Here is a 24597-nt window from a genome sequence, read left to right as displayed (position 1 = left end):
TCTCTTTTGGGATGACTTTGGGGAATGTATAATAAGTCCTATAATTGTTTCTATAGAAGGATGAAGTTATTCCATTTATTGGAAAAAAATTCTGTTTTCCTTTTTTGTTTTTTTTTTCAAGACAGGGTTTCTCTGTAGCTTTGAATTCTGTCCTGGAACTCATTCTGTAGACCAGGCTTGCTTCGAACTCACAGAGATCTGCCTGCCTCTGCCTCCAAGTGCTGGGATTAAAGGTGAATGCCACCACGGCTCAGCTGGAACAAAACTTTTTACGAAGTGTTTTATGGTCAAGTACGGTATCTGTTCTGCCTTATTTTTGTTTTCCAGGACAACTTCAAAAGCATATCCACAGTCTCCAAAGAGAAGTGAAGTCTCCAAAGTGAAGCCCCCATATATAGGGTCTCCTGTGAAGTATCGTTTTCCTCCCATTCCCAATGAAGAAGCACTCAAGAAGAAGGCAGAGAAGGAGAAGAGCAATAAGGAAAAGGAAGTTGCCACTGGTCAGCAGATCACTGGCGTACCCAAAGAAGAAACCTTAGAGAAGCACATGGCTGACAAATATGCCACTGAGAAGCACATGGCTGACAAGCCTGTCACTGAGAAGAACGTGGTTGACAAACCTGTCACTGAGAAGTATGTAGCTGATAAGCATGCCACTGAGAAGCACTCTGCCACTGGAGGGAAGACTGAGCACAGTGCAGGTAAACCTTCTCTGTTGATGTTGCCAGTTAGCCTTGGCCTTCCCTGCATAGTTCTTTCTCTGTCCTGATCTATCTTTCTGTCATGTTTTGGGGGAGTGGGGGTTTTCCCTAGGACAATGTCATCCCCTTTTACTGCTTCCTTAGGCTTGCTATCATTTTTAATAGTCCTTTATTTATGAGACCTAGGCCTTGATTCTGCTTGACTGTGGAACCTCATAGGAATGCTAAGATGGGTCCCATGCAGCCTGTATGTGCTCTTCTACACAACAGAGCACTAGCTTTAGTCCTTAAAGTCTCTGACATGCGGTGAGTTCACCAAGATGGAAGTGTTGTGGAACTTGCTTCTAGCTCTGTCCTTAACTGTTTCCTGCCACTATTGAGGCCTAAAATCACCAAGGGTAGGCACAGGCTGCTGGGAGGAGACCTCTTCCCTCTCAGCCTCCCAGTTTCCCAGCACGTGCTTTGGGCTGCCAAATGGGAGGGAGAGACGCAAGATGACTCCAGCCTCCGGCTGTTCTGTTCAGCTGCCCAACCTGGTCAGGCAAGCCCCCACCTGGCTTGCATCTGGATGTAGTGAAAGGAGACAAGCTAATCAAGAAACTGATTATTGATGAGAAGAAGTATTACTTATTTGGGAGAAACCCTGATTTGTGTGACTTCACCATCTATCACTAGTCTTGCTCCATGTGGCACTGGTTTACCACAAGCACCTGAAGAGAGTTTTCTTGATAGATCTCAACAGCATTCATGGCACTTTCTTGGGTCACATTCGGGTGAAACCTCACAAGCCTCAAGAGATTCCCATTGATTGCGTGGTCTCATTTAGTGCATCCACAAGGGCATATACTCTGCGAGAGAAGTCTCAGACATGGCCATCAGCTGTTAACCAATGGAATTTAATCAAGACCCATATCTTAATCCACAAACCTATGAACACCTGATTTTTGACAAAAGAGCTAAAAGTATACAATGGAAGAAAGAAAGCATCTTTAACAAATGGTGCTGGCATAACTGGATGTCAACCTGTAGAAGAATGAAAATAGATCCATATCTATAACCATGCACAAAACTCAAGTCCAAATGGATTAAAGGCATTCTTCATTTATTAAACTAAAGTGTAAACTCAGGTGTCCATGGTTTTGAAGTCCAGTAGTTAGGCCTTTCTCCTCTATCCTTTCTGCTGAAGGAGACCATTGAGTTCCCTTTGTCTATGGCCAGTGTCATGGGCACAGGTTTATGGGCTTTTACGGTATTGTTGGACTTGACCTATTTTCCTTGTCCACCCTGAACACTCCACTTGCTAGTTGGCATTTAGTCCCTGTGCTGTCCTCCTGTGGCATCAACTTTAGTGTGTACCATGAGGCAGTTTCTTAAGAATATGATCAGTTAGGGTGGCTCACATTGAACAAGAAAAGACTGTACTTTGCAAGGACCAGGTTTGTATCAGGAGAATATTGCCCAGCTGCTGGTTTGGAGGCTCCCCGAAATCCCCCCTCAGTGAAGCGTTCTGGTTATTCGGAGCTCCAGGCTAGACCTGGCTAACAGGAGACAAGGTAGGAACCATTGTATGAGCTTTGTACAGATTTGTACATTTGTGTAATAGGGCCTTTTCTGCTTTAAGTGTAGCTTTTTACCTGTAACCTTTATTACATTGTAAATTAAATGTAACTTTTGTCAAAAAAAAAACAAGGGTCACAGCTTCTTCTGCTTAGTGACTAATTGTAACACTGTGTTGCAGTATTTGTCATCACTACACTGAGTTAATAGTTATGTGTCCACTTCTATGTGAGTGGACTCATTATGTTCATTTCCTCTGATTTTTTTGCTACTAAATGTCTTACTGCTTCAGGAAAGCCCACAGCAGGCACCACTGATGCAGAGGAGGCTGCAAAAATTCTAGCTGAAAAGAGACGTCAGGCTCGGTTACAAAAGGAACAAGAGGAGCAAGAACGGTTTGAGAAGGAAGAACAAGAGAGGTATACAGGAACTCAGACTTGTATGATCTGATGTAAAAGTGGGGTTGGAAAGATTGGCTTGTCTTTCTTTTTACAATTTTTGTGTTGCCAAAACCTGGACAGTAGTATAGGAATCTAGATTGCATGCATTTCATAGAAGCTATACGTCATGTCATTAACAGTGACAGAATTTGCTCTTTTTTGAGAACCTAGAAACTCAAATTAGCAGGATCTAAATGTTACAGGTACCTTCCTTTCCTTTCTTAGATATAGAGTCAATTATATAGGCAACTCTAGTAGAGCTATGAGGAGAGTTTGAACTTTGATGATAGATTGAGTCTTCCTGGATAAACAGAAGATTCTGGATATAGAGATTTTGACTCTGTTTCCCAGACGATCCTAACTCTTGCTCCAAAATCAAGGAGGAAAGAGAGTAAGTAGGTCAGAATCCCATAGATAAGAAGCTCTAGAGAAGAGTCAACCCCCTAGCCCATGAGAATGAGACATGTGGAAATCCTCTCCTCAAGAAAAACAAAGGATGTCATTGCAGTCGTCTCTAAATGTTGGAGGGAATCTATCAGAAGTGTTCAGGGAACATTGTGAAAATGTGCTGGCCCTGTCTCATTCTACCTTAGCAATTCATCAATGTTTGAAAGCCACTGTGGCAATAGTACTTTGGTGTGATACAGGCAGTTCTGCTTTTTTTGATCTTTATGTTCAGAAAGGAAACAGTTAAAGGACAAGGTCAATTTTATCACTACAAGGAGAAAAGATGCTGTTGGGATGATCACAGAGTACAGTCAGGTACCATTTAAGGAATGAGACAGGAAATAGTGATGTAGCACTTGAAGACTAGCACTGAATTTAAGGTAACAAATAATCAGACATTCTTTAGTAACCTTTAAAATCTTTGTGGTTTCTTTCCCCCCCTTTTTAAAAATTATTTATTTTGTTTGTTTGATTGGTTATTTTTATATACTAATCCCAGTTCCCCCTTCCTCCTCTCTCTCTCTCCTCCCCCGCTTCCCCTCACCCCACCCTCATCTACTCAGAGAGGTTAAGGTCTCCTCTGGGAAGCTAGCTAAGTCTGTCCCATTACCTTGTTGATAGTTCCCCTTTTCTTTCTTTTATTTTCAAGACAGGGTTTCTCTGTGTAGCCCTGGCTGTCCTGAAATTCACTCTGTAGCCTTCAACTCAGAGATCCACTTGCCTCTACCTCTCCCTCCCGAGTGCTGGGATTAAAGGTATATTCCTCCACTGCCTGGTATGTGGTTTCTGATTAAATGTTTGTTGATATGTATTTTTTTTACAGTTGAGGGGGGTACCTTCTTCAAATTCTGAACATCTCTGCTTATTTTCTTACTCCAGTCTTTTGACCATTATCTACATGTTTTGTTATTGTTGAATGGTATATTCAGGCTGGTTTGGGTGGGCTGGAAGTTATGTGAAGGGAAAGTAATAGGTAATGTAATCATGGGATTTCAAATGGCAGGCTTGGTAAAGGTAGCCACAGAAATACAGCGTTCCCCAGAACAGGTGACTGATATGATTATTGCTGTTTACTTTAAGGAAAAAAAGGGAAGTTGTTTACCTTCTAGCTACTTTGTTCTCTCTCATTTCCTTAGCAGTTCAGCTGCAGAAAGAAATGGTTACCTTCCTGTCTTTATTTTTCCAACTCACACTATTCACACTTCCACACACCCTCCATCCTTTCATTACCAGATTCTTAATTTGATGCTTGGTTTCCTTTGGTTCTGTGGAACTTGTCCTTGCTTTTCTTGTCTCTCCTGTTTCTTACCTGTTAAATCCCCTTAGATATTACCTGAACTCCAAGCCCTTATTCCATGATCAACTTTTTTTAAAAATGTTTTTATTTAGCTATATATTTTTTCATTACCCTTCCTCTTCTCCCCTCCCCTTCTACCCTCTTCCATAGTTCCCATGCTCCCAGTTTACTCAAGAGATCTTGATTTTTTTCTACTTCCCATGTAGATTATATCTATGTAAGTCTCTCTTAGTGTCCACATTATTGTCTAAGTTCTCTGGGATTGTGGTTTGCAGGCTGGCTTTCTTTGCTTTATGTTTCAAAACCACCTATGAGTGAGTAATGTGATAATTGTCTTTCTGTGTCTGGGTTACCTCACTCAAAATAATGTTTTCTAGCTCCATCCATTTTCCTCCAAAATTCAAACTGTCGTTATTTTTTCTGCTGTGTAGTACTCCATCATGTAAATGTACCACATTTTTCTTATCCATTCTGTGATCAAGGGGTATTTAGGTTGTTTCCAGGTTCTGGCTATGACAAACAATTCTGCTATGAACATATTTGAGCACATGTCCTTGTGGCACGATTGAGCATCCTTTGGATATATACCCAAAAGTGGTATTACTGGGTCTTGAGGAAGGTTGTTTCCTAATTTTCTAAGAAAACACCACACTGACATCCAATAGGGTTGTACCAGCTTGCATTCCCACCAGCAATGCAGAAGTGTTCCCTTTTCCCCACAACCTCTCCAGCATAAGTTGTCATCAGTGTTTTTGATCTTGGCCATTCTTTTTTTTATATTTATTTATTTATTTATTTACTTACTTATTATGTGTACAGTATTCTGCTTGCAGAACCAGAAGAGGGCCCTAGATCTCATACAGATGGTTGGGAGTCACCGTGTGGTTGTTGGTGGGAATTGAACTCAGGATCTTTGGAAGAGCAGTCAGTGCTCTTAACCTCTGAGCCATCTCTCCAGTCCCTATCTTGGCCATTCTTACAGTTGTAAGATGAAATGTCAGAGTTGTTTTGATTTGCATTTCTTTGATGGCTAAGGATGTGGAGCATTTCCTTAAGTATCTTTCAGCCATTTTAGATTTCTTGATCAGCTTGTTGCCTGGGAAGTCCTCCCTGAATGCAATGTTGCTGGCTATTGTCCCTGCCATACTTATTTATACACATTTCCCCTGGCTTCAAAATATCTATGACTGTATACCTTTTCTTTCCTTTCCTTTCCTTTCCTTTCCTTTCCTTTTCTTTTCTTTTCTTTTCTTTTATTAATTTCTCCACTTTAATGGTAGACCAATCCCTTCAACACCTCAAAGTATAGACACTTTCTTTGACTAAAATCAATTTTACCTAACCACAAAGTTTCATAAATACCAATGCAATATGTCTCACTTTTCCACATGCCCGGTATAATAAATAATGCAGAATCTTGACACTTGCATCTGACTTTTAATTCTTGACACAGTGCTTTGAGAAGCATTTGTGTTGTCCACTTTATTACTGTAAAATAGTTTGTTGTATAAATGTACTATCATTTGTACTTTGGGCAACAGATGAATGTTTGAATAAAATAGGAAATACTCAAAAAATATCTATGGCTGACAGTTCATGCAGCAGTTTATTAAGTGAACTTGTTCTCACTTCCCTTTCTGACCTCATTTTCTATTTACCTTACATTTATCACCTATTTTTCAAGCTAATTGTAGCTTTGTTTTGTAAACCTTCTGTACTTTCTGGAACACAATGAAGATTCCTGAATCTGTGCTTAAGCCCTGAATTTAATCTAAAGCTGCATTGTCTATACTATAATGCTTATGTATATGTAACTGTAAATTGAGGAAAATTCAATTCTTTAGCCTTAAAAGACACATATCATTGTTTATAGCCACATGTGGCTAGTAGTTACTAGAATAAACACATAATTTTTTTTAATTTTATTGATTTTTATTGAGCTCTACATTATTCTCTGCTCCCCTTCCTGCCTCTCCCCTCCCTTTCAGCCCTCTCTCATGGTCCCCATGCTCCCAATTTACTCAGGAGATCTTGTCTTTTTCTACTTCCCATGTCGATTAGATCTCTGTATGTCTCTCTTAGGGTTCTCATTGTTGTCTAGGTTTTCTGGGATTTGTAGGCTGGTTATCTTTGTTTTGTGCTTTAAAACTTACTTATGAGTGAGTACATGTGATAATTGTCTTTCTGTGTCTGGGTTACCTCACTCAAAATGTTTTGAGTTAGATGTTTTCTAGCTCCATCCATTTTCCTCCAAAATTCAAGATGTCGTTATTTTTTTCTGCTGTGTAGTATTCCATTATGTAAATGTACATTTTTCTTATCCATTCTTCGATCGAGAGGCATTAGGTCGTTTCCAGGTTCTGGCTATGACAAACAAAGCTGCTATGAACATAGTTGAGCACATGTCCTTGTGGCACAGTTGAGCATCCTTTGGATATATATCCAACAGTGGTATTACTGGGTCTTGAGAAAGGTTGAAGAATAAATACATAATTCTATAAATTATTTCCTTCTCAGAAAGTTCTGTTAACTAGCATTTGTCTATAATCAAAACATATATGTTTATAAATATAAATATAATTGTGTCCCATATTTATCTCAGATTCAGCATCTTGAAGGCATAAATTAGTATACATCATTCTGACTTCTTGTTCATTTCATGCACTCCATGACGTCCGAAAGTTAGACATCTCAGAGCTGCTTTCTGCATTTCCATTACCCTTCACATTGCATCAGTTGTTATGTACGTCTTTATTGGCGCTCATCTTAGCATCTCTATCTCCACTATGCTCCTCCCACACCAGATAGGTCAGCTAGACTGTGACTGTGGGATCTTTTGTTTGTTTTGTTTTTGAGACCGGGTTTCTCTGTGTAACTGGCTGTCCTGAAACTGGCTTTGTAGACCAGGCTGGCCTTGAACTCACAGAGATCTGCCTACCTCTGCCTCCCAAGTGCTGGGATTAAAGTGCTGTCTGTGGACTCTTAACTGAGTGCTCCAGACCTCCCAGAGCTTGTCCACTGTCCACACTGTTTTCAGAGTGACTTTTCTTAAATTCGAGGGACCACAGTAATTACAAACCTACTATTAGCCATCCCTTACATCGGCACAGCTCTCGTAGAATGAATTTGAGGTTCTCAGTAGATAAAGCCACCCTCACATGATTCTTTGCATTCCATTTTATCTTACCTTTCATCATCACAGCCCTTGTATTCGTTCACCTTCTTAAACAAAGCGCCTCAGAGCTAATATATGAATTTATCTTAATTTAGTAAGCTTGTAAAATTAATACCCTAGATAAAGTTTCAATTATGGTTGTCCTTGCTAGTGAGTCTTTTTTTTTTTTGATTTTTTGAGACAGGGTTTCTCTAATTTTGGAGTCTGTCCTGGAACTAGCCTTGTAGATCAGGCTGGCCTCTGCCTGCCTCTGCCTCCCAAGTGCTGGGATTAAAGGCATGTGCCACCACCACCCGGCCTCTTGCTAGTGAGTCTTGATTACAGGATTTATCCAAACCTACCAACAGTTTTTCCCTGAACTGGCCATTCCTTGCTCCTCTGCCCCCCCCAGGCAAGCCTGCATCCCTCCTCATGTACTCTAGTATGCAGCTCCATACCACAAAAGCCTGGTTTGTGCTTTGTCTCCACATGAACTCATGCTCCTTATCACATGATGCATCTTTCTTTCTCAAGATGCAGGTCAACTCACTTCTGTGGCCTTTCTCGACCTGTACTGGGGAGAGAGCTCATTTCCTCCCTCTTTGAGCTTAGCTTCCAGCTGACTAACATAGCCTCATTTGTTCACAGGCTGTCTCCGTTTTCTAGTTAATACTTTAAAAGACCAGAGTACAGTCATGGATCACTTTTGGTTGGCGCTCAGTGAAGTAGAAGAAACTCAACTAAAATATTGTCAGTGACAGCAGTGGGTTAAGTTGACTCAAGAGCTGAAATTTCATGATGCAGGCAAAAGAAAAGGGAGTATACAGACTCACACAAGTAAAAAGAAAGAGACATATTTGGAGGAGATGGTAAAGTTTGATTTGAAGTATTTAAGGTGATGGTATACCCAATAAGAAACCATGGAAAGGCACAAAACAATCAGTCTGAAAAGCTAAAAAGTAACCATCTGATAGAAGATAAATATAGATGCCTGCAGAACACACAGATAGTTGGAAATAAAATAGAAGCCTATGACCTAGGTGAATCTGAGATTAATACACTTAACCCCAAATCATTTTTCCTCTCTCTTGCCAGAATGTGAAGCTTTGATAGTGCTACATACAAGGTGAGAAAGGAAAGTACCAGACAGCCTGGGGATGGAACACAGTGGACATCTCTTGGAATAGGATCATCCTCACCATCTGTTTTGTGTAGTTTCAATAGTTAAAGTTGCAGAAATGTGATTATCAGTTGAGAGAATGTAGCAAAAAAAATAAAGATACTTGCACTAAACTCTGAAAAGCCCAGTTATTGTCACCAGCTGTTGAGGGAAATGCTGTCCAAATCATGGATCTGGAAGACTCCCTTTGAAGAAAGGGCTTACTAGGTGTTTTGGCTACTAAGCCCTAAGAGAGCAAAAAGCTGGTCTAGTTCCAGATGGTTGTGAGATCAGAGCTCTCTCAGAAACCTGCATAGCAATCCTAGCCTCTGGACTTGGGGATAGCCCAAGTTATACAATGAGATTTTTGGAGTTGGGGCAAGCAACCTAATAACCTAGATTCAATTTGGGAAAGACATTTGTAGAGACTAGCCAACAGGAGAGCTTCCTGGGATTACAGAATACATTACATGTTGAAACTGAAACAATGGCTAGGAGCCCATATCAAAGAATATTTGAGTAAGGCTTCTCATGATCAGGCCACACAACCAACCTGAAGTCATTGTCCAAATGAGAGTACAGGCCTGAATTTGCAGGCAGAGGTCTATAGTGCTATCCATACCTGACTTCTGGCTACCTAAGTCTCTAGGTGGCAGGTGGTTTGGGTACAAGCTAGGGCAGGCACTGGCTTTCCAAGTGTAGCAGCAAGGTAAGACAGAGGCAGGAGGGAGATAGGACAGCACCACTCAAGTGGCTAGAGGCTGTAAGAGGACCTCAAAGGAAGGAAATTTAGTGTTGTCAGGCTATTGCAAGACATACTGAGGCTTAGACTATATTTGTCTTGAGGTTTAAGCAATAAACATATTTTTGGAGATAAATTATTAAGAAGATGGGTATAAAGACAGGAAGCATCTTGAAAGAGGTAAGAAGGTAGCCATAAGCAGAAGGCAGATGGGAGAGAATTGGGTTGCCTGAGACCTGCAGCCCATGCAAAGTTGTATATAGAAGGATAAAACTGGCATAGGAAGGAATGGGAACTAGCAAAAGAAGTAAGAGCAGTGGGGGAGGGGATGGAATTAACTGCACAAATGGTAGTAGCATTTATGTCCTTTCCATACTAATCAGAACAAACAGGGAACATTCTCAGTCATAATACAGTGAATGAATGAGTGCAATTTAAGAAACAAGATGAAGTGACCCCAATTTTCTCTGTAAAGTAGTGGTAATACTGTCAACTAGAATGGTGGTAAAGGTTGACAAAAAGTAATTGTCCATATAGAATCCAAGGGATGAGACTAAAAACATACCATCTGAGACTAAGGAACACAAGATTGATCAACTTTGTGCCTTTCTCTAGCTAGTTCAGGAAGACAGGGAATGGCATGAGTAATCCTAAGGACTACCCGGGCTGGGAATTGGGAAACAGAGTGGCCTCTGTGTCATCATAGGAATGCTCAGGTGGGGACTAGAGGCATGGGGGAGATCCTGAGGCAAAGAAGAGGGTAGAAGTTGTTTGTACAGTTCTCACTAGGGAAGGTCACCAAAGAGGTAGAAGGATAAGCTAAGATCAGATCAAAGGTTGATGGCAAAGATGAAGCTTTTTAAATAAAAACTTAAAACACATAGGAATGGTGTAGTGAGGAGCTGCGGGCAGACCTGCTTTTCATCCCGCCCCGCTCCCGCATGGCTAGCTTAGCCCCAGAAATAATAACACATAAGTTGTATTCATTTAAACACTGCCTGGCCCATTATCTCTAGAGAGTTAATTACTGGCTAACTCTCACATCTTGATTAACCCATTTCTAATAATCTGTGTAGGACCATGAGGTGGTGGCTTACCAGAAAAGATTCAGCATGTCTGACCTGGTGGCTGGCTCCATGGCATCTGCCTCATTGCCCTCTTCCCAGCATTCTGTTCTGTTTACTCCGCCTACCTAATTTTCTGTCCTATCAGAGGGCCAAGGTAGTCTCTTTATTAACCAATGAAAATAACACATAACAGAAGGCCCACCTACATCAGAATAGTGAGCAGTGTAACTCACATATTCATTCACAAGACTAAACAATTCAAGGCTCAGCTCATCACTGGTGTGGGCAAATTGTGACAATGAGGGACTCAAGGGAGGGTGTGAAGTGTTAGAGAATAAGAGATGGAGGCCATTGTATGAAGACTCGCACCAGTGGCCAGTGACAAGAGATATTCATTAACTACTGAATGGTAACACTTTCTACTTGGTAGGGAAGAAGTCCTGGGATTGGATGGGTATGATAACAAGGATCAAGAGGATGACAGAACTGCTCACAGGTTTGGTGAACTCGAGATTAGTAAAAGAAAAGATTTCTACTGTAAGAAGAGAAACTAGAGTGTAGAGGTAGTTTAGTGACAATGACAAATGTGGGCTTGGGTGGCCTATGGTAGAGGGCTGGTGTAAAAAGATGAAATTGTTCTTAAAGGGAGAAGGTTCATACTTGAAAATTGTGAAATAGTTTCATATGAGAAGTCAGGCTTTTTGTGCTAGTTTTTAAACTACTTTCAAGGGAAATGAAGTGGAGGTAAGAGGGAATCTGTTCAGTACAAGAATGGAATTTCCATGGGTGCACCAAGGAAAGGATAAGCAGAGGCGGGTAGGTGTGTGGGAAGGAATGTATGTTTTCAGTGATAATGAGGTTTAAGGAGATTTAGGACCATAAGGGGATTACTATAACACTTTTAGCCTCTTGCACTCTTGCTCACTTGTTCTTGCGCACGCTCTCTCTCCCCCCCTCCTCCTCTCCTCCTCCCCCTCTCTCTCTACCCCTCCCTCCTTCCCTCCCTCCCCCCTCTCTCCCTCTCTCTCTCTCCCTCTCTCTCTCTCCCTCTCCCTCCCTCTCTCTCCCTCTCTCCCCCCCTCTCATGCATGTGTGTGAACATGTTGAGCTTTACCTGCTATGGTCAGCACATGGTCTTTTAGCAGTTTACCTTTGGAGTGTGTCATCCTCTAACAGTGCTTTTTTCCCAAAAGGCTGGAAAAAGAGGAATTGAAAAGAAAGGCAGAAGAGGAAAGGCTGCGCCTAGAAGAAGCCCGTAAGCAAGAAGAAGAAAAGAAGCAACAGGAAGAAGAGAAAAGGAAGGCAAAACAGAAGACTGAGGAGGAGCTGTTGTCAAAAGAGAAACAAGAAAAGGAAAAACAAGAAAAAGCCATCATTGAAAAACAGGTACAGTCTGAAGTCTCAAACTTGTTTTTCAATGGTCTTAGTTAATATTGGGCAAAATTTGTTCAATTTTAATGACTCATAATGATAACTTGAAGTTTTTATATAAATTCCATGTGTTGGTTATTAAAAATAACTTATATGGAATAAAGTGAAGTTATTAATGTGTGCCATGTGAGCTTGGATTTCTCTTCTAGAGGTAGATATTGGAATAAGAATTTGGGTGCCACTGGTTTATTTGGAAGAAAAATCCCATGAATCTGGAATGGGAAAAAAGTCAGTATAAGTACACTGATGAATATGGCTGAGTGTCCTTATTGTGGACTATTCCTTATTGTGGAATACTGCTCCTTGGGGGAATTAACTTCTGAAATTGTCTACCTATGTGCACATTTTCTGGCCTGCCCATAAACACTGAGGCCTTCACCATATGTGAGAACTATCTCTTGGTTTATTTGTTTCTTTCAGAAAGAAACAGCAGAAGCAAAGGCACAGGAGGCCGTTAAACAGATGCGTTTAGAAAGAGAACAGATCATGCTGCAGATTGAGCAGGAACGACTGGAGAGGAAGAAGGTAAGAGTTGAGGGATCAGGAGGACTTAAGGAACAGAAAGTGAATCCAATCTATATCTTTATTATGTTTTTTGTCATCATGTTCTATTGGTTACTGAGAAAGGAGTGATCATAAAGCTCTGCTGGTGGGCGGGAGAAGTAACCCAATGGTAAGATTATTTATCACATATAAGCTCATTTGTTCAACCCTCAGCCCTGAAAATAATAGATCTCTTTTTGTGATTTCGAATTTTTCTTTCTTGCCTTTCATTTCTGTCAGTTTTGTTACAGATACACAGTGTATGTTAAAGTCCTGTTACTTAAATTACATTTCTTTTGAATCGACAGGATTTTTTTTAATGAAATTGCCTCTCTAGTTCTGTTTGTTTGTTTGTTTGTTTGTTTGTTTGTTTGTTTGTGTGCTTTTGAAGATGATGTTTCTTTGTAGCGCTGGCTATCCTGGAAGTTACCCTGTAGATCAAGCTAGCCTTGAACCCAGAGATCTGCTTGTTTCTGCCTCCTGAGTGGAGTGTTGGGACTAAAGGCATGTACCGACATTCTCAGTGTTAGCTCTAATACTATTTCTTAAAGTCTCCTTTGGCAGCCTTTTTATTTTTATTGTTTTGTTTTGTTTTTCAAGACAGAGTTCCTCTGCAGCTTTGGAGCCTGTCCTGGAACTAGCTCTCGTAGACCAGGCTGGCCTCGAACTCACGGAGATCTGCCTGCCTCTGCCTCCCGAGTGCTGGGATTAAAGGCATGCGCCACTACCACCTGGGCAGCCTTTTTATGATTAATGTCTTGATGGTAAATCTTTTTCCATATTTTTCTTTGAACCTGTGTGTTTTTATGAGCATCCTTTGTAAATAACATATAGTCAGGACTTGCTTTCTGAATCTAATATAACAGTGTTTGTTTTTCAATTGAAATATTTTTTTTCCTTTTAAACAATCTACTTACATATAAAGTTGGATTTAAGGGAAGAACTGTTTTTGTGGTATCCTGGACCCAGTGTGGGCTTTGTATTGCTGTAAGTCTAGGAGCTAAGAGACCTGTGACCCATCCTGAGCTACTGTTCAACTTTGCTTTCTATAGCAGTCCTCTGAATGACATTTAAGGAGGAGAAAGCTGGTATACAAACTGTATGTTAATTCTAGATCTGTATTTGTGTACTCCTTTTACCTTGTTTGTAGCAGTGGAAGACTTCTGCAGAACCAATGGAAACCTTTCTCTGGTACTTTTCACCTGCTGACATTTATCTTTTACATGTTTTCAAGAAATATGAATTGCATATGGAGCCAACTTTAAAAAAACTTTATTTTTACTTAATTTAATTTATTCTTACATTTTTTTATTCTCTTACACGTTCCACACACAGAGAATAGATGAAATCATGAAGAGAACAAGGAAGAGTGATGCGTCTCTAGAAGTGAAGGTGGGAATTCAGATAACCATTATGTCGTGAGTGAAGAAGAGCAGAATACATTTAGTGATGTTGAAGGTTTGAGACAAATATCTAGAAAAAGTAGACTTATTCTCTTCTGTTCAAGACAAGGCTCAGGATGGAACTGAGACCTGAAAGGAAAGAGAAATTTCAGAGATGAAGAAAGTAAAAGATTCCCTCAGAGAAGTGGGATAGTGACACAAGGAAAGACACAGTAGTTTGAAGAGAAAAGTGACATAATAATTAATAAAAACACAGAGCATCTAAGAATCACTTCCTGCTATGTCCCAGAAGGGTTCTGAATACTCCCTGGTGCTTTAAAAAAGTGTTTTATAGTGTCAATATTTCAACCTTTATTGCCTTCCTAATTTCTTCTCCAGTCATTGCCATTGAGTTTTTAAAAACTTTTATTTCCTTTTCATAGTTAATTTTTATTGGATACTTTTTCTTTTTTTTCTCCCTTTTGCATTCTTTTGTAGTCATCACCTTCTGTTTGTTTCTAGAAGGAAGACCCCAAAGTAGAGATTCAGCCTGTGGTAGATGTGGAAAATAAGACAAGACCAGTTGTCCCCAACAAAATAGGTGAGTGTGAGGTCTGGTGTTTGGGTCCTTTAGGTGAGGAGGACTAGTGAACATTACTGCTGGGGCTCGGGTTCAGGGCAGTGCAGCTAGGTCCCAAGGCAGTGTGGCTGCTGGCAGTTTTGCCTCCTGAGACATCTTTCCAGCATAAGAACTGTTGACTCCATTTGGGAAACCACTGCCTTTCTCACCTGTTCTAATAACTGACACATGGCCCAGGATGCTTTCCAGGGACCTTGACTATACATCAGATGTAGTGATATTTCATTTGTATTTTAATAGATAAAGCTTGTCTAAAGGTCAGAGAGTGAAACAGCCTCACTGGTCAGCCATACAGACCAGACAGTGGTGACACACACCTTTAACCCCAGTAGTCACAGTAGTTCACCAAAGAAACTGGGTGGTAGTGGTGCACACCTTTAATTCAACCACTAGAGAGGTATGTAAGACAGGAGAAGACAGCTCTCAGTTTGGTCTCATTCTGAGAATTCCTGGAGGCAGGATTGCCATTTCAGAGTGAGGTAGAAGTAAGAGCCAGTGACAGGCTGCTTTGCTCATCTGACCTTCAGGTTGAACCCCAATATCTATCTCTGAGTTTATATTATTTGTGCTACAATCAGGTATTATTAAGACCTGGCTTATTTCTTAAACTGAGGCCCTATAGACGCTGATAGTTTGATCACATTTTCTTCTCCTTTGTGAAGCTGATTGCATGGAGTTATTGGCAGTTCTTTCCATTAAACAAACAAAAAACCCATTATTGTATTACTGGTGAAAGAAAGGATGAAAATAATTGCCTGGTTATGTGTTTCCTACTACTTTATCAAATTTGAAAATTTTGATTCATCTGAAGACTTGTGTTCTTGATCAGAAATCAGTGGATTGAACACCTGCCAGGAAGTAAATGACTCAGAGCGTGCTGCTCCAGAAACCTTTCCCCAAGACATTTTCTCTAATAGTCTTAAACCAGTTGGGGCACCTGTTCATCTGGAGGGCCTTGATGGGAAATCCAACAGTCTGGATGATTCAACTGAAGAAGTTCAATCTATGGATGTGAGGTATGTTATTTATTTTGCATTTAACTAATTTTACAATTGCCAGTCACTGCCAATTGCTCCATCTTTTCCCACCTTTTTCACTTCTTTTAGTTGTTTATTTACAATACATCTTTTCTTATTTTATTTCTTCACTCATTTTCCCCATCCATAATGAAATCTCCTCGAAAGGAGGTTTTGTTGATATAGGAAAGGTGTTACAGGTGTAATATAAGTGCCTTGAGTTTGGCATCCTAGAAGCAGAATGGAAGATGGGGTTTCATGGCATGTGACTTACAGGAGAAAGACTGTAGAGGGAGGGAAGGCACTAAACAAGATGTGTTCCCAATCTCCCGGAAAATCCAGAGGTTGGTTTTCCACCAGGGCATCATTTATTATCGCTATATATAGTAATATATATTAGTCATTCAGTGTGGACAAGGCACTGCATGTTGGATGATGCAGGAGTAACTGTGACCATAGTGACTCCTGTCAGTTAGAAGAAATTGTCAAAAGAAAAGGTAGCAGCTGTGAATCTTTGACTATGCAGCACTCTGAAGTTGGGAAGTAGGGGCACTTCCTAGTAAAGGAGGTATAGCCCAACCACCAACGGGGTCTCCTATGTCTACAAAGTCACCAGCAGAGAAAGTTCTGTATAGACTGATAGTGGGGCTCCCCACCAACCCTCAACTGGATATCCCCATACCCCCAACACATCCTTCCCCTGACTGATGCCACTCTGCTCCCAGGAAAGAAAAATCGAGGTAATCATAACTGTTAACACACCATATTGAGCCAAGTGTGCTTTATTTTATGTTTTGGGTTTTTTTTTTTTGGTGTTGGGGGGAGGAAGACATGGCACCACTAGCTAGGATTCATAAAAGTGAATGGGCTTCATACACTGAATTTTTAGAGAGAGGTATCTACTGGAGCCACATGTAAGCTTATGGTGGCATTCTCTTTATTGTTGATGGTGGTTGTAGTGGGTTTTTGAGACAGAGTTTCATGTAGCTCAGACTGGCCTCAAAATCACTGTGTGCTTTACACTGACCTTGAACTTTTAATTCTCCTAAGTAATGGTATTATAATGTGTACCCATGCCCAAATTTTCTCTGTGTTCTTGAGTTGAAATGAAGGGAATCATGGGGGAAAGGTATAGGTGGGGCCAGATGTTTCTACTTAATAAGGCAGCTTGCACAGACACTCAAAGATCTTAGGTCAGTTACTGTGCCTTACCTTGGCTCAGATGTGAGGGCAGTAGATCCTTTGAGCTTCCACAACTCTACTGGGTTTTCTAGTTTCTTCCCTAAGATCTCATGAAGGAAGAAGAGCCTTATTCTAGATGTTAAGAGTCTTCTGGGACAGGCCCTTCGTTCCTCGCCTACTAGTCTTCTGGACGTGGATATGTTCCTTTGCATATTCTACAACAGACAGCGACAGTGACAGTGAAACCTCTTATCTCTAGGGAAAGGAAGAAAAAGCTAGCCTCAGCTGGGTACATCTAGATAAGTCCAGGTGAATTGGAAGCCTGGTTTTAGAAAGACAGTGGTTGCGATTGGGTCTGTAGTTGCCTAGGGTTACAGAGGGTTCCATGTTCCCATTCTCCAACCTTAACTAAGCACATGCTTCACTTCATGTGGCCCGGCATCAACTCTTCTCAGCATAGTTACTTCACATCTCTAAAGAGTTGTAGAAGGAAGAACAAAATTCTTCTTCCCATTTTACAGGGGGAGGAAACTGAGGCCAGGGACAGAAAAAAGCAGTTCACCATAGACAGTACTACTGTAAGGGCAGCACCAGGAGACCCCTGGGCAAATTAGGGCCCTTTTCAGCTCACTTTGAACTTTTAGTCTTTACTTGCTCTTAGAATTCCCCAGCCTAAAAGCTCTGGGAGGGCATTGCTTCTCTGTAGTAATGTGGTGGTGCCTGCAGGTTTTTCCTTTCAACCCTCAGACACTGAGCTCACTCTTCTTCACTGCCCTACCTGCCTGCCTCCCTTGTTCTCATCTACAAGGACTTTGTGTCTACCAGCTTACCAGATGTGAACTCACTTGTTTTCTTAACTCATTTTTTCCATAAGAGCAGTATAGCAAAACCACACAAAAAGAACAAAGTACATTAACACATCATGTTTTATTCTCATGTTTTCTCTCTTCTCTGTCTCTCATTCTATGTCTCCCTCTTCTCTTCTAGTCCTGTTTCCAAAGAAGAGCTTATCTCCATCCCAGAATTTTCACCAGTGAGTGAAATGATTCCTGGAATGTCTCTGGACCAAAATGGAACTGGTAATGCCCGGGCACTTCAAGATATCTTAGATTTTACTGGCCCGCCTACGTTCCCCAAGAAATCCAGTGAAAATCTCAGCCTTGATGACTGTAACAAAAATCTCATCGAAGGATTTAACAGTCCTGGGCAAGAAACTACTCTGAACACCTTCTGTTGACAAAGACAGCATTCTTTTAATGAAAGGTATAGTCTTTTAATGATACTTTAAATATTTAATTCCCCAACTGAGATTTGTAAAGATCGAATAAATACCACCCAGCCTCTTGAACAACTAATTTTATTTGAAAATAACAAATAAAAAATTGAAAATAAATGAATATTTATTACAGCACACACAGAAAGAGAAAGATTCTAAGTAATTCCTTTATATGTGAGTCCCTAATGTAGTATCCTACTCATGTTGTTCTCTTTGTTTGGAATTTTGGGTGGAAAGGTTGAGAACGTTTGATGGTCAATCTATTTTAGGTAGCATCTTTTTCAGAGGCCAGGATAGAATACTGAGGGTAATTCTTCCAAAGTGAACCTCTCCTATTAGTTTTCTTCCGTGATGTCCCATTCTCTACCTATAAACACTCATACAGACTGAGTGATGAATCAAATGGTCAGCTGTTCTATTGATCTGTTCTGAATCCTTCCCAACCAGACATCTGGTTTTGGATCCTAGCTGAAGTGAGAGAGGAAAGAACTTTAGTTTTGTACCCTGAAGGTTTTTCCCCACCACTGAGCTTGTTTGTCGTTCTCACTGGCACTCTGATGCTCACTCTTGCGTGATTGCTCAGTTTCTATCACTTTGGCCTCTGGAGTTTCTCATTCTCTCCCTTTCCTCCTCTCCATGCTGTGTCTTACATGCTAAGCTCATATTCTACTACTGAACAACACTGGTCACTCTCGTGTGAGAGTCTTTATCAGTTATATGCACTATATACTTGTGTACACTTATATTTTACATTTGATTTATTTCAATTTAGGATTTTTAACAAATATTTTAAGTGTGTGTGCACATACACACAAGAGTGAAGGCCTTGGAGGCCAGAGGCATCACATTTCCCCTGGATCTGGAGTTACAGGCAGTTGTAAATCTCCTGACATGAGTACTGGGAATCAAATTCAGGTCCTGTGCAAGAACAGTAAGCACTCTTAACTGCTGAGTCATCTCTCCAGCACCTGGGACTTATTTTTGAACAGTGCAAACATAATTAGGGTCTATAATCAAATCCTTGGAGAAGTTAGTAATTCCTATTACTATGCTCCTGCCATTTTATTTTAATTTTTCAGGTTTTTTTGTGTATGGTGTCTGCTTGTATGTGCACAAGTGTTCTCATCTATTGCCCTCCACCGTATTCCTTTGAGACAGGGTCTGTCACTAAACCTGGAGCTAACTTTTTTTTTGGCTAGGCTATCTGAACAATGAGCTGTAGCAATCCTCCTGCCCCACCCCACCCAACACTGTGATTACCAGTACCTGTGACCATGTACATCTTCTATGTGTGTGCTGGGGAATATGTACTCATACTGATACCTTCACAGCGAGCACTTTTCCTACTGAGCCTTCTTCCCAGTCCTCCTGTCATTGTAGACTCTTAAAAAGGGTTTTAGGCTCTTAAAATTCCATCACTTTATTTTTATGGTTCTGTATTCTTCTAACAGAAATTTGATGCCTAACCTGATTTAGTCTAATTTTTATATTCAAATACAATAATAGAACAGGAAGACTACAAAGTTGTATTTTGTGTATTTATTTCCACCTGACCTCAGTCCTTGCCTGTAGATTCTATAGTATAGACAGTGGGCTCTCGAGACTCCTTCAGTCAGTTTTCTGCAGAGTCCCTGGAGTCCTTTGACACAGGAGAGGAAATACAAGACAAGCCACTTTTAATATTTTGAGAGAGGATCTCACATAGACTAGGTTGACCTTGAACTCACTATGTAGACTAGAATGATCTTGAACTTCTGCAAGAGTGGTTGCTTTCTTGAACACTGAAAACACGAATTCACCTGAGCATTCCGTCTCCTTGACAGTTACATGGCTTAGTATTCATTAAAGAGGTTTCTTTTGTTGTTAGTATACCTTGATTTAATTAACTTCCATTCAATTCACTTACCTCACTATCCAGCTTTAGACTAGTGCCCAAATCCTTCTAAACCAATGGTGGTTTATTGCCACAGTGCTTGAGATATTAAACACTTTATGGTTTGTATGCAAGGACAATCTTGGTGGCTTGGAGCATCCCATTCTTCCCTCCCTCATCCTTCCTGAAACTGTGCACTACTCCTACTTCCTCAGTGGAGAACTGTTCTTCGCTCAAGGGCAGAAAATCTCAAAGCATCTGCCAATTTTAAAGAAGTCCCATATGAGGAACATTTGACCCTACTAAAAGAATGATTCTGTAAAAACTGCTACTCTCTCTCTCTTGAGAAATACTGTATTAGCCAAGGAAGAACTAGAGTGCAAGATAACTGGTTTCTGCCTTGATCTTACCTGGTTTTGCTTTTGAATTGACACAGGTGGTGTTTGGATCACCCATGAAGCTGTCGGTATTAAATCTGAGCTGCTAGCCACCTGAAGAAGCTTCTTTTGCCTTTAACCGCTGGATTCCAAATTACTAGATCAGAATGTAACTGTGTTTCTAGGTTGTTTGGCAAACATTGGCCTCTCTTGGTAGAAACCTTGAGATTTTTGCCTTGTTGGGCTTTAGCAAAGTTTCATTTTATGGTTCTATTTATGAGCTTCAGCTGCTGCTAAAGCATTTCCTTGTCCTTCTCTAATATCATATCCTGTGTGATGCTGGCTGGGAACCTCACTTTAGGACACTTGCATTCCCAGAGTTGGAGCACATAGACATTTAGATGTCTCTTCCTATAAAAATCTTCTATTTATCCACACTCTAGTTAAACGTGTGCTCGACCTGGGCTGCTTATATTCCTGTCTTTTTTTTAGTGTGGGAGAAAGCTAGCCATTTTCTCTCCCTCTCAGGTTTCTGTATTTATTGTTATTATTAAGCTTCATCACCTGCAGAACATTATCCCATATTACTTGTTTGCACATTAAGTAAGTTCGGTTGAATAAATAATTAAATAGTGGCAATTATTTCTTTCCCCTTATGCATACATGGGCAACTGAAGATAGCAAGGACCTTTTCATATCATGCCTTTAAAATCTCTAAATTGTCACTCCAAACCATTGAATGACTTTTCAGCTGAATGAATCACGTCTCCTGCAGGTAGTTGTTTTTATGGTTTTGCTATTGTTTTTATATTGGATCTTGGGAGATTCTTTTTGTTCCCTCCTATGTTTGCTTAACTGTAATTTAAAAAGTCACAGTGCTTTGAAAGGGGCCTCAAGTTGGTCCCAGTATGTCACTTTAATAGACTTTAACGTTAAAAAGTCTGTACGCGGAAAAATGACACTAGAATGTATCACTCCATACATTTTATGCTATATAATGCTATATTTAAAATTTTCATGTCTTGTGGTGAAATGTAGCTTTACTATTAAAATGACCTTTTCTTTGGAACTTTTTGTTTTGACTTTTACCTTAAACCTTTTGAAAAGATCTGTAATTTTGAGATTTACAACCAGGAGATATAAACAAATCTCAGTAGTGATTTTGTTCTGTACTTTTAAAGCTGGTACAGTTTAAGAATGTATTAGTCTCAGAAGCTATGTATGTTTATGTGATATAGTCTAAATAAAATGCATACCTCTAAAAATGTGCCCTTGACCTTGATGAATATATCAAAGGAGATATATCTATTATGACAAGCACACAGATGATAGCATGGCTTGACATCTAAAAGAATAACTGGTCATTTTTCTTAACGCTTTATTTTGCTAAGTATCCATCTCATTGAGCTCCATTGTACCTCACAGCACATTGTGATCATGTGATGCCTCATTTGCATGATGTGTGCATTCTGTTTAATGTTAAATACATTTTCATTGAAGAGTCCGATGGCCTGCTGGTGTTTTGTTTCTGTACACTCAGTAAAGAAACTTTCCGAAACCAACTTTGATTTTTAAAACCTGAAACCAGATAGAGCAAAAAGACCAATTGATTTCTGTGTAGGTGTTCTTTCTCTGCCAAATTCATTAAAAATTCCTCAGTTGTCAGTGCCAAGTGGAGCCAGCTGTAACTTTGGTGGTGGCCTGTCCCTAGAACATGATGAACTTCAGAGAATGTTAGGTTGCTGTGCTTTCATACAAGAAATGGTTCAAGCAGTTGTTAGCTAAGTGAAGAAATAACTGATTGTGCTATACTTGATGAGACTTTGATATAGTATTTTGGCATTCAGATGAATGTAATGGTAGTATTGGTTCTTACATTTAAGGATGTGGAAACCCCAGACCTGATTTTTTTTTTTTTATGCTTGTGGTGTAACATGAGGACCAGCTTGTTGGGGTTTCTATCCCGCCTGGTACCCCACAACCGGCAACTCCCAACGAAAATCACACACAAGACTCCATAAGATTATAAACTGATTGGCCCATTAGGTCAGACTACTTATTAGTTCTTATGACTTATCTTAACCCATTATTCTTATCTATGTTAGCCATATGGCTTGGTACCTTTTTCAGCTGGGCAGCTTACATATTTCCTCTCCGGTGGTCTGCGCAGGAATGGCTAAGGAACCTCCGTGCTTCCCAGAATTCTCCTGGGAGAATTCTCATTGCATCACCTCTACTTCCTGTCTGGTTTTCCCGCCTATACTGCCTGCCTGGCCAATCAGCGTTTTATTAAAATATGATTGACAGAATACAGACAATTCTCCCGCATCATTGTGGTGTGATTTTTCCTGGGGCGATATGAACAAGTATCTGTTCACCCAAGATAGGCACTGGCAGTGACAGAAATGCAAGCCTGGCTTAGTGAATCAGTTTGTTTATTGGGGTTCCTTCATATGTATGGACAAGAGATCATTTACAGGCACACAGATGAATGAACAGTAACTGTATCACATAAAAAAAACTACCTCAGTGTGATGATGACTCTCAAAAACTCAATCACTGGTATAACTGGAGGTTTCTCATTCCGACTTGCCCTGCAGCTGCTTTTAAAATAACTACTCAGGGGCTTGAGAGATGGCTCAGAGGTTAAGAGCACTTCCTGCTCTTCCAAAAATCCTAAGTTCAATTTCTACCACCCACATGGTGGCTCACAACCATTTATAATAGGGTTTGAAACCCTCTTCTGGCTTGCATTTAGAACACTGTATATATAATAAATAAATTAATTAAAATAACCACTCAGAGGCTTAATATTAATTACATATGGTGGCCTGTTAACTCAACCTTATTATTAAATAGCTCTTACAACTTAAATTAACCCATTTCTTTTAGTTTATATTTTACCATGTGTCTCATGGCTTGTTACATCTTGTTTCCCTGGCAGCTGCTTTTGTCTCCCTTGTCCATCTTCTTTCTCTGTGCATTCAGTTTGGCTTTTCCTGCCTAGCTATTCTGCCCTGTGCTTCTTTATTAACCAATGGTAATAAAACATATTCACAACATACAGAGGGGCATTTAACATCACCCTGGAGTTTTAGAATGTTCTTGCAAGTCACATGCAGACAGATTAGCCAGCAGGAGACTGCTCTCACCAGCAATTGCTTATTGTTTATATAACTTTGATGGGCCGTGTGAATCTTGTAAATATCAGGAATCTATTATTTTCATTTACATCATCAGTCTTATAAATAAATCTCCTTCCCTTGATGGAAGGGGTGTTTCTTGTCAGAGAAAATATCTGCACACAGTACATGACCATAGACTTGTTACTACTTCCTAACTAATGGTACCAACCTAGAAATTAGACTTTTGAATCATCATAGTGACTTACTTTAGAGCAATCTGAACCTAAGGGCCCAGTCAGCACAGCCTTTCCAGGTTCTGCTGACAGAGCCTCTGACAGGGGATTAGAAGTAGTTTATGTCATCATAAGCTCTGCCATAGGGCTGACAGTGGTGACCAATCATTCCTAAGAATAATTTTTAGTTCATGAATATTCTAATTGTTTCCATGGTGTATGCAGGTTTCTTATTAAGTGCTTTTAGAGAACAAATTCAGGTATAATACAAAAAAGCAAATTCATTTGTAAGTATATACACTTTATTTTGGGTAGAGTACAAGGCGACTCCAATTTTCACTTCTCAGCATTGTTCAGGAGTCCTGATTATGAAAGAAAGTGAGAAATTTTATAAATGGAAACGAGTTTGCCATATACTTCCGCCCAAGAGCTCTCAGGGAACAACTGAAAACAATAGTTTCACAGGAGGGCAACTATTAAGAAAAATTCAATAGTTTGGTTTTTGTGTGTTCGAATGTTTAAATATCCCTGTAAATCCCCCCAAACTCCTAGAAATAGATCTCTCTTGAGAACTTATTTGAAGGTTCTAACAGAGAAGCACAGCTGCTCTACACCCTGTGCAGAGGCTTGTCCTCTGTCAAGGAAAGTCATTATCTTCAGTTATCCAAGCATGAAGCTTGGATGGAACAAGCAGGGACAAGAATGGACCAGGGAGAGAGTAACAGGACACCTGCCTAGCCAGCTAGATCAGCTGAATCAACCCTGGGGATAAATGGGATGGCAGATGTTACAGTCAGATGGGCCTCATATCCAAGAAGGAACTTTCTGAAGCTTGACCAAGGAAAGTTAGGCTAGATGGGAAGATCTGTGCATGGGCACATGATGAATATTGGGAGGAGGCACTCACATTTTGGCTAACCAATGGGATTTCTTTCAGACAAAACTAGAACTGTAC

The 24597-nt window shown here is 40.2% G+C and overlaps 1 protein-coding gene across 9 annotated transcripts in view; it reads left to right on the top strand.

Annotated features, from left to right (window-relative positions):
- Positions 1-21788, top strand: part of Map7d2 (MAP7 domain containing 2) — a 102033-nt gene extending 80245 nt beyond the window's left edge. For 4 of the 9 annotated variants that reach the window (XM_048440711.3, XM_087902511.1, XM_048440708.3 and 1 more), the window contains 9 exons: positions 328-701; positions 2551-2677; positions 11758-11950; positions 12416-12520; positions 13874-13930; positions 14443-14521; positions 15390-15576; positions 17746-18021; positions 20344-21788. In XM_048440711.3, the coding sequence (XP_048296668.3) occupies positions 328-701; positions 2551-2677; positions 11758-11950; positions 12416-12520; positions 13874-13930; positions 14443-14521; positions 15390-15576; positions 17746-17995 (1372 nt within the window). In that variant the 3' untranslated portion in view covers positions 17996-18021; positions 20344-21788. The remainder of the gene's footprint in view (positions 1-327; positions 702-2550; positions 2678-11757; positions 11951-12415; positions 12521-13873; positions 13931-14442; positions 14522-15389; positions 15577-17745; positions 18022-20343) is intronic. The other 5 variants (XM_087902510.1, XM_048440712.3, XM_048440710.3 and 2 more) reach the window with 2 other exon arrangements.
- Positions 21789-24597: the final 2809 nt, after the last annotated feature.

Source organism: Myodes glareolus, chromosome X (genome assembly GCF_982192425.1).
Source record: "Myodes glareolus chromosome X, mMyoGla1.1, whole genome shotgun sequence".
NCBI lineage: Eukaryota > Metazoa > Chordata > Mammalia > Rodentia > Cricetidae > Myodes > Myodes glareolus.
Note: the sequence above shows the minus strand (reverse complement) of the source record. Positions and strands in the feature narration are given on the sequence as shown.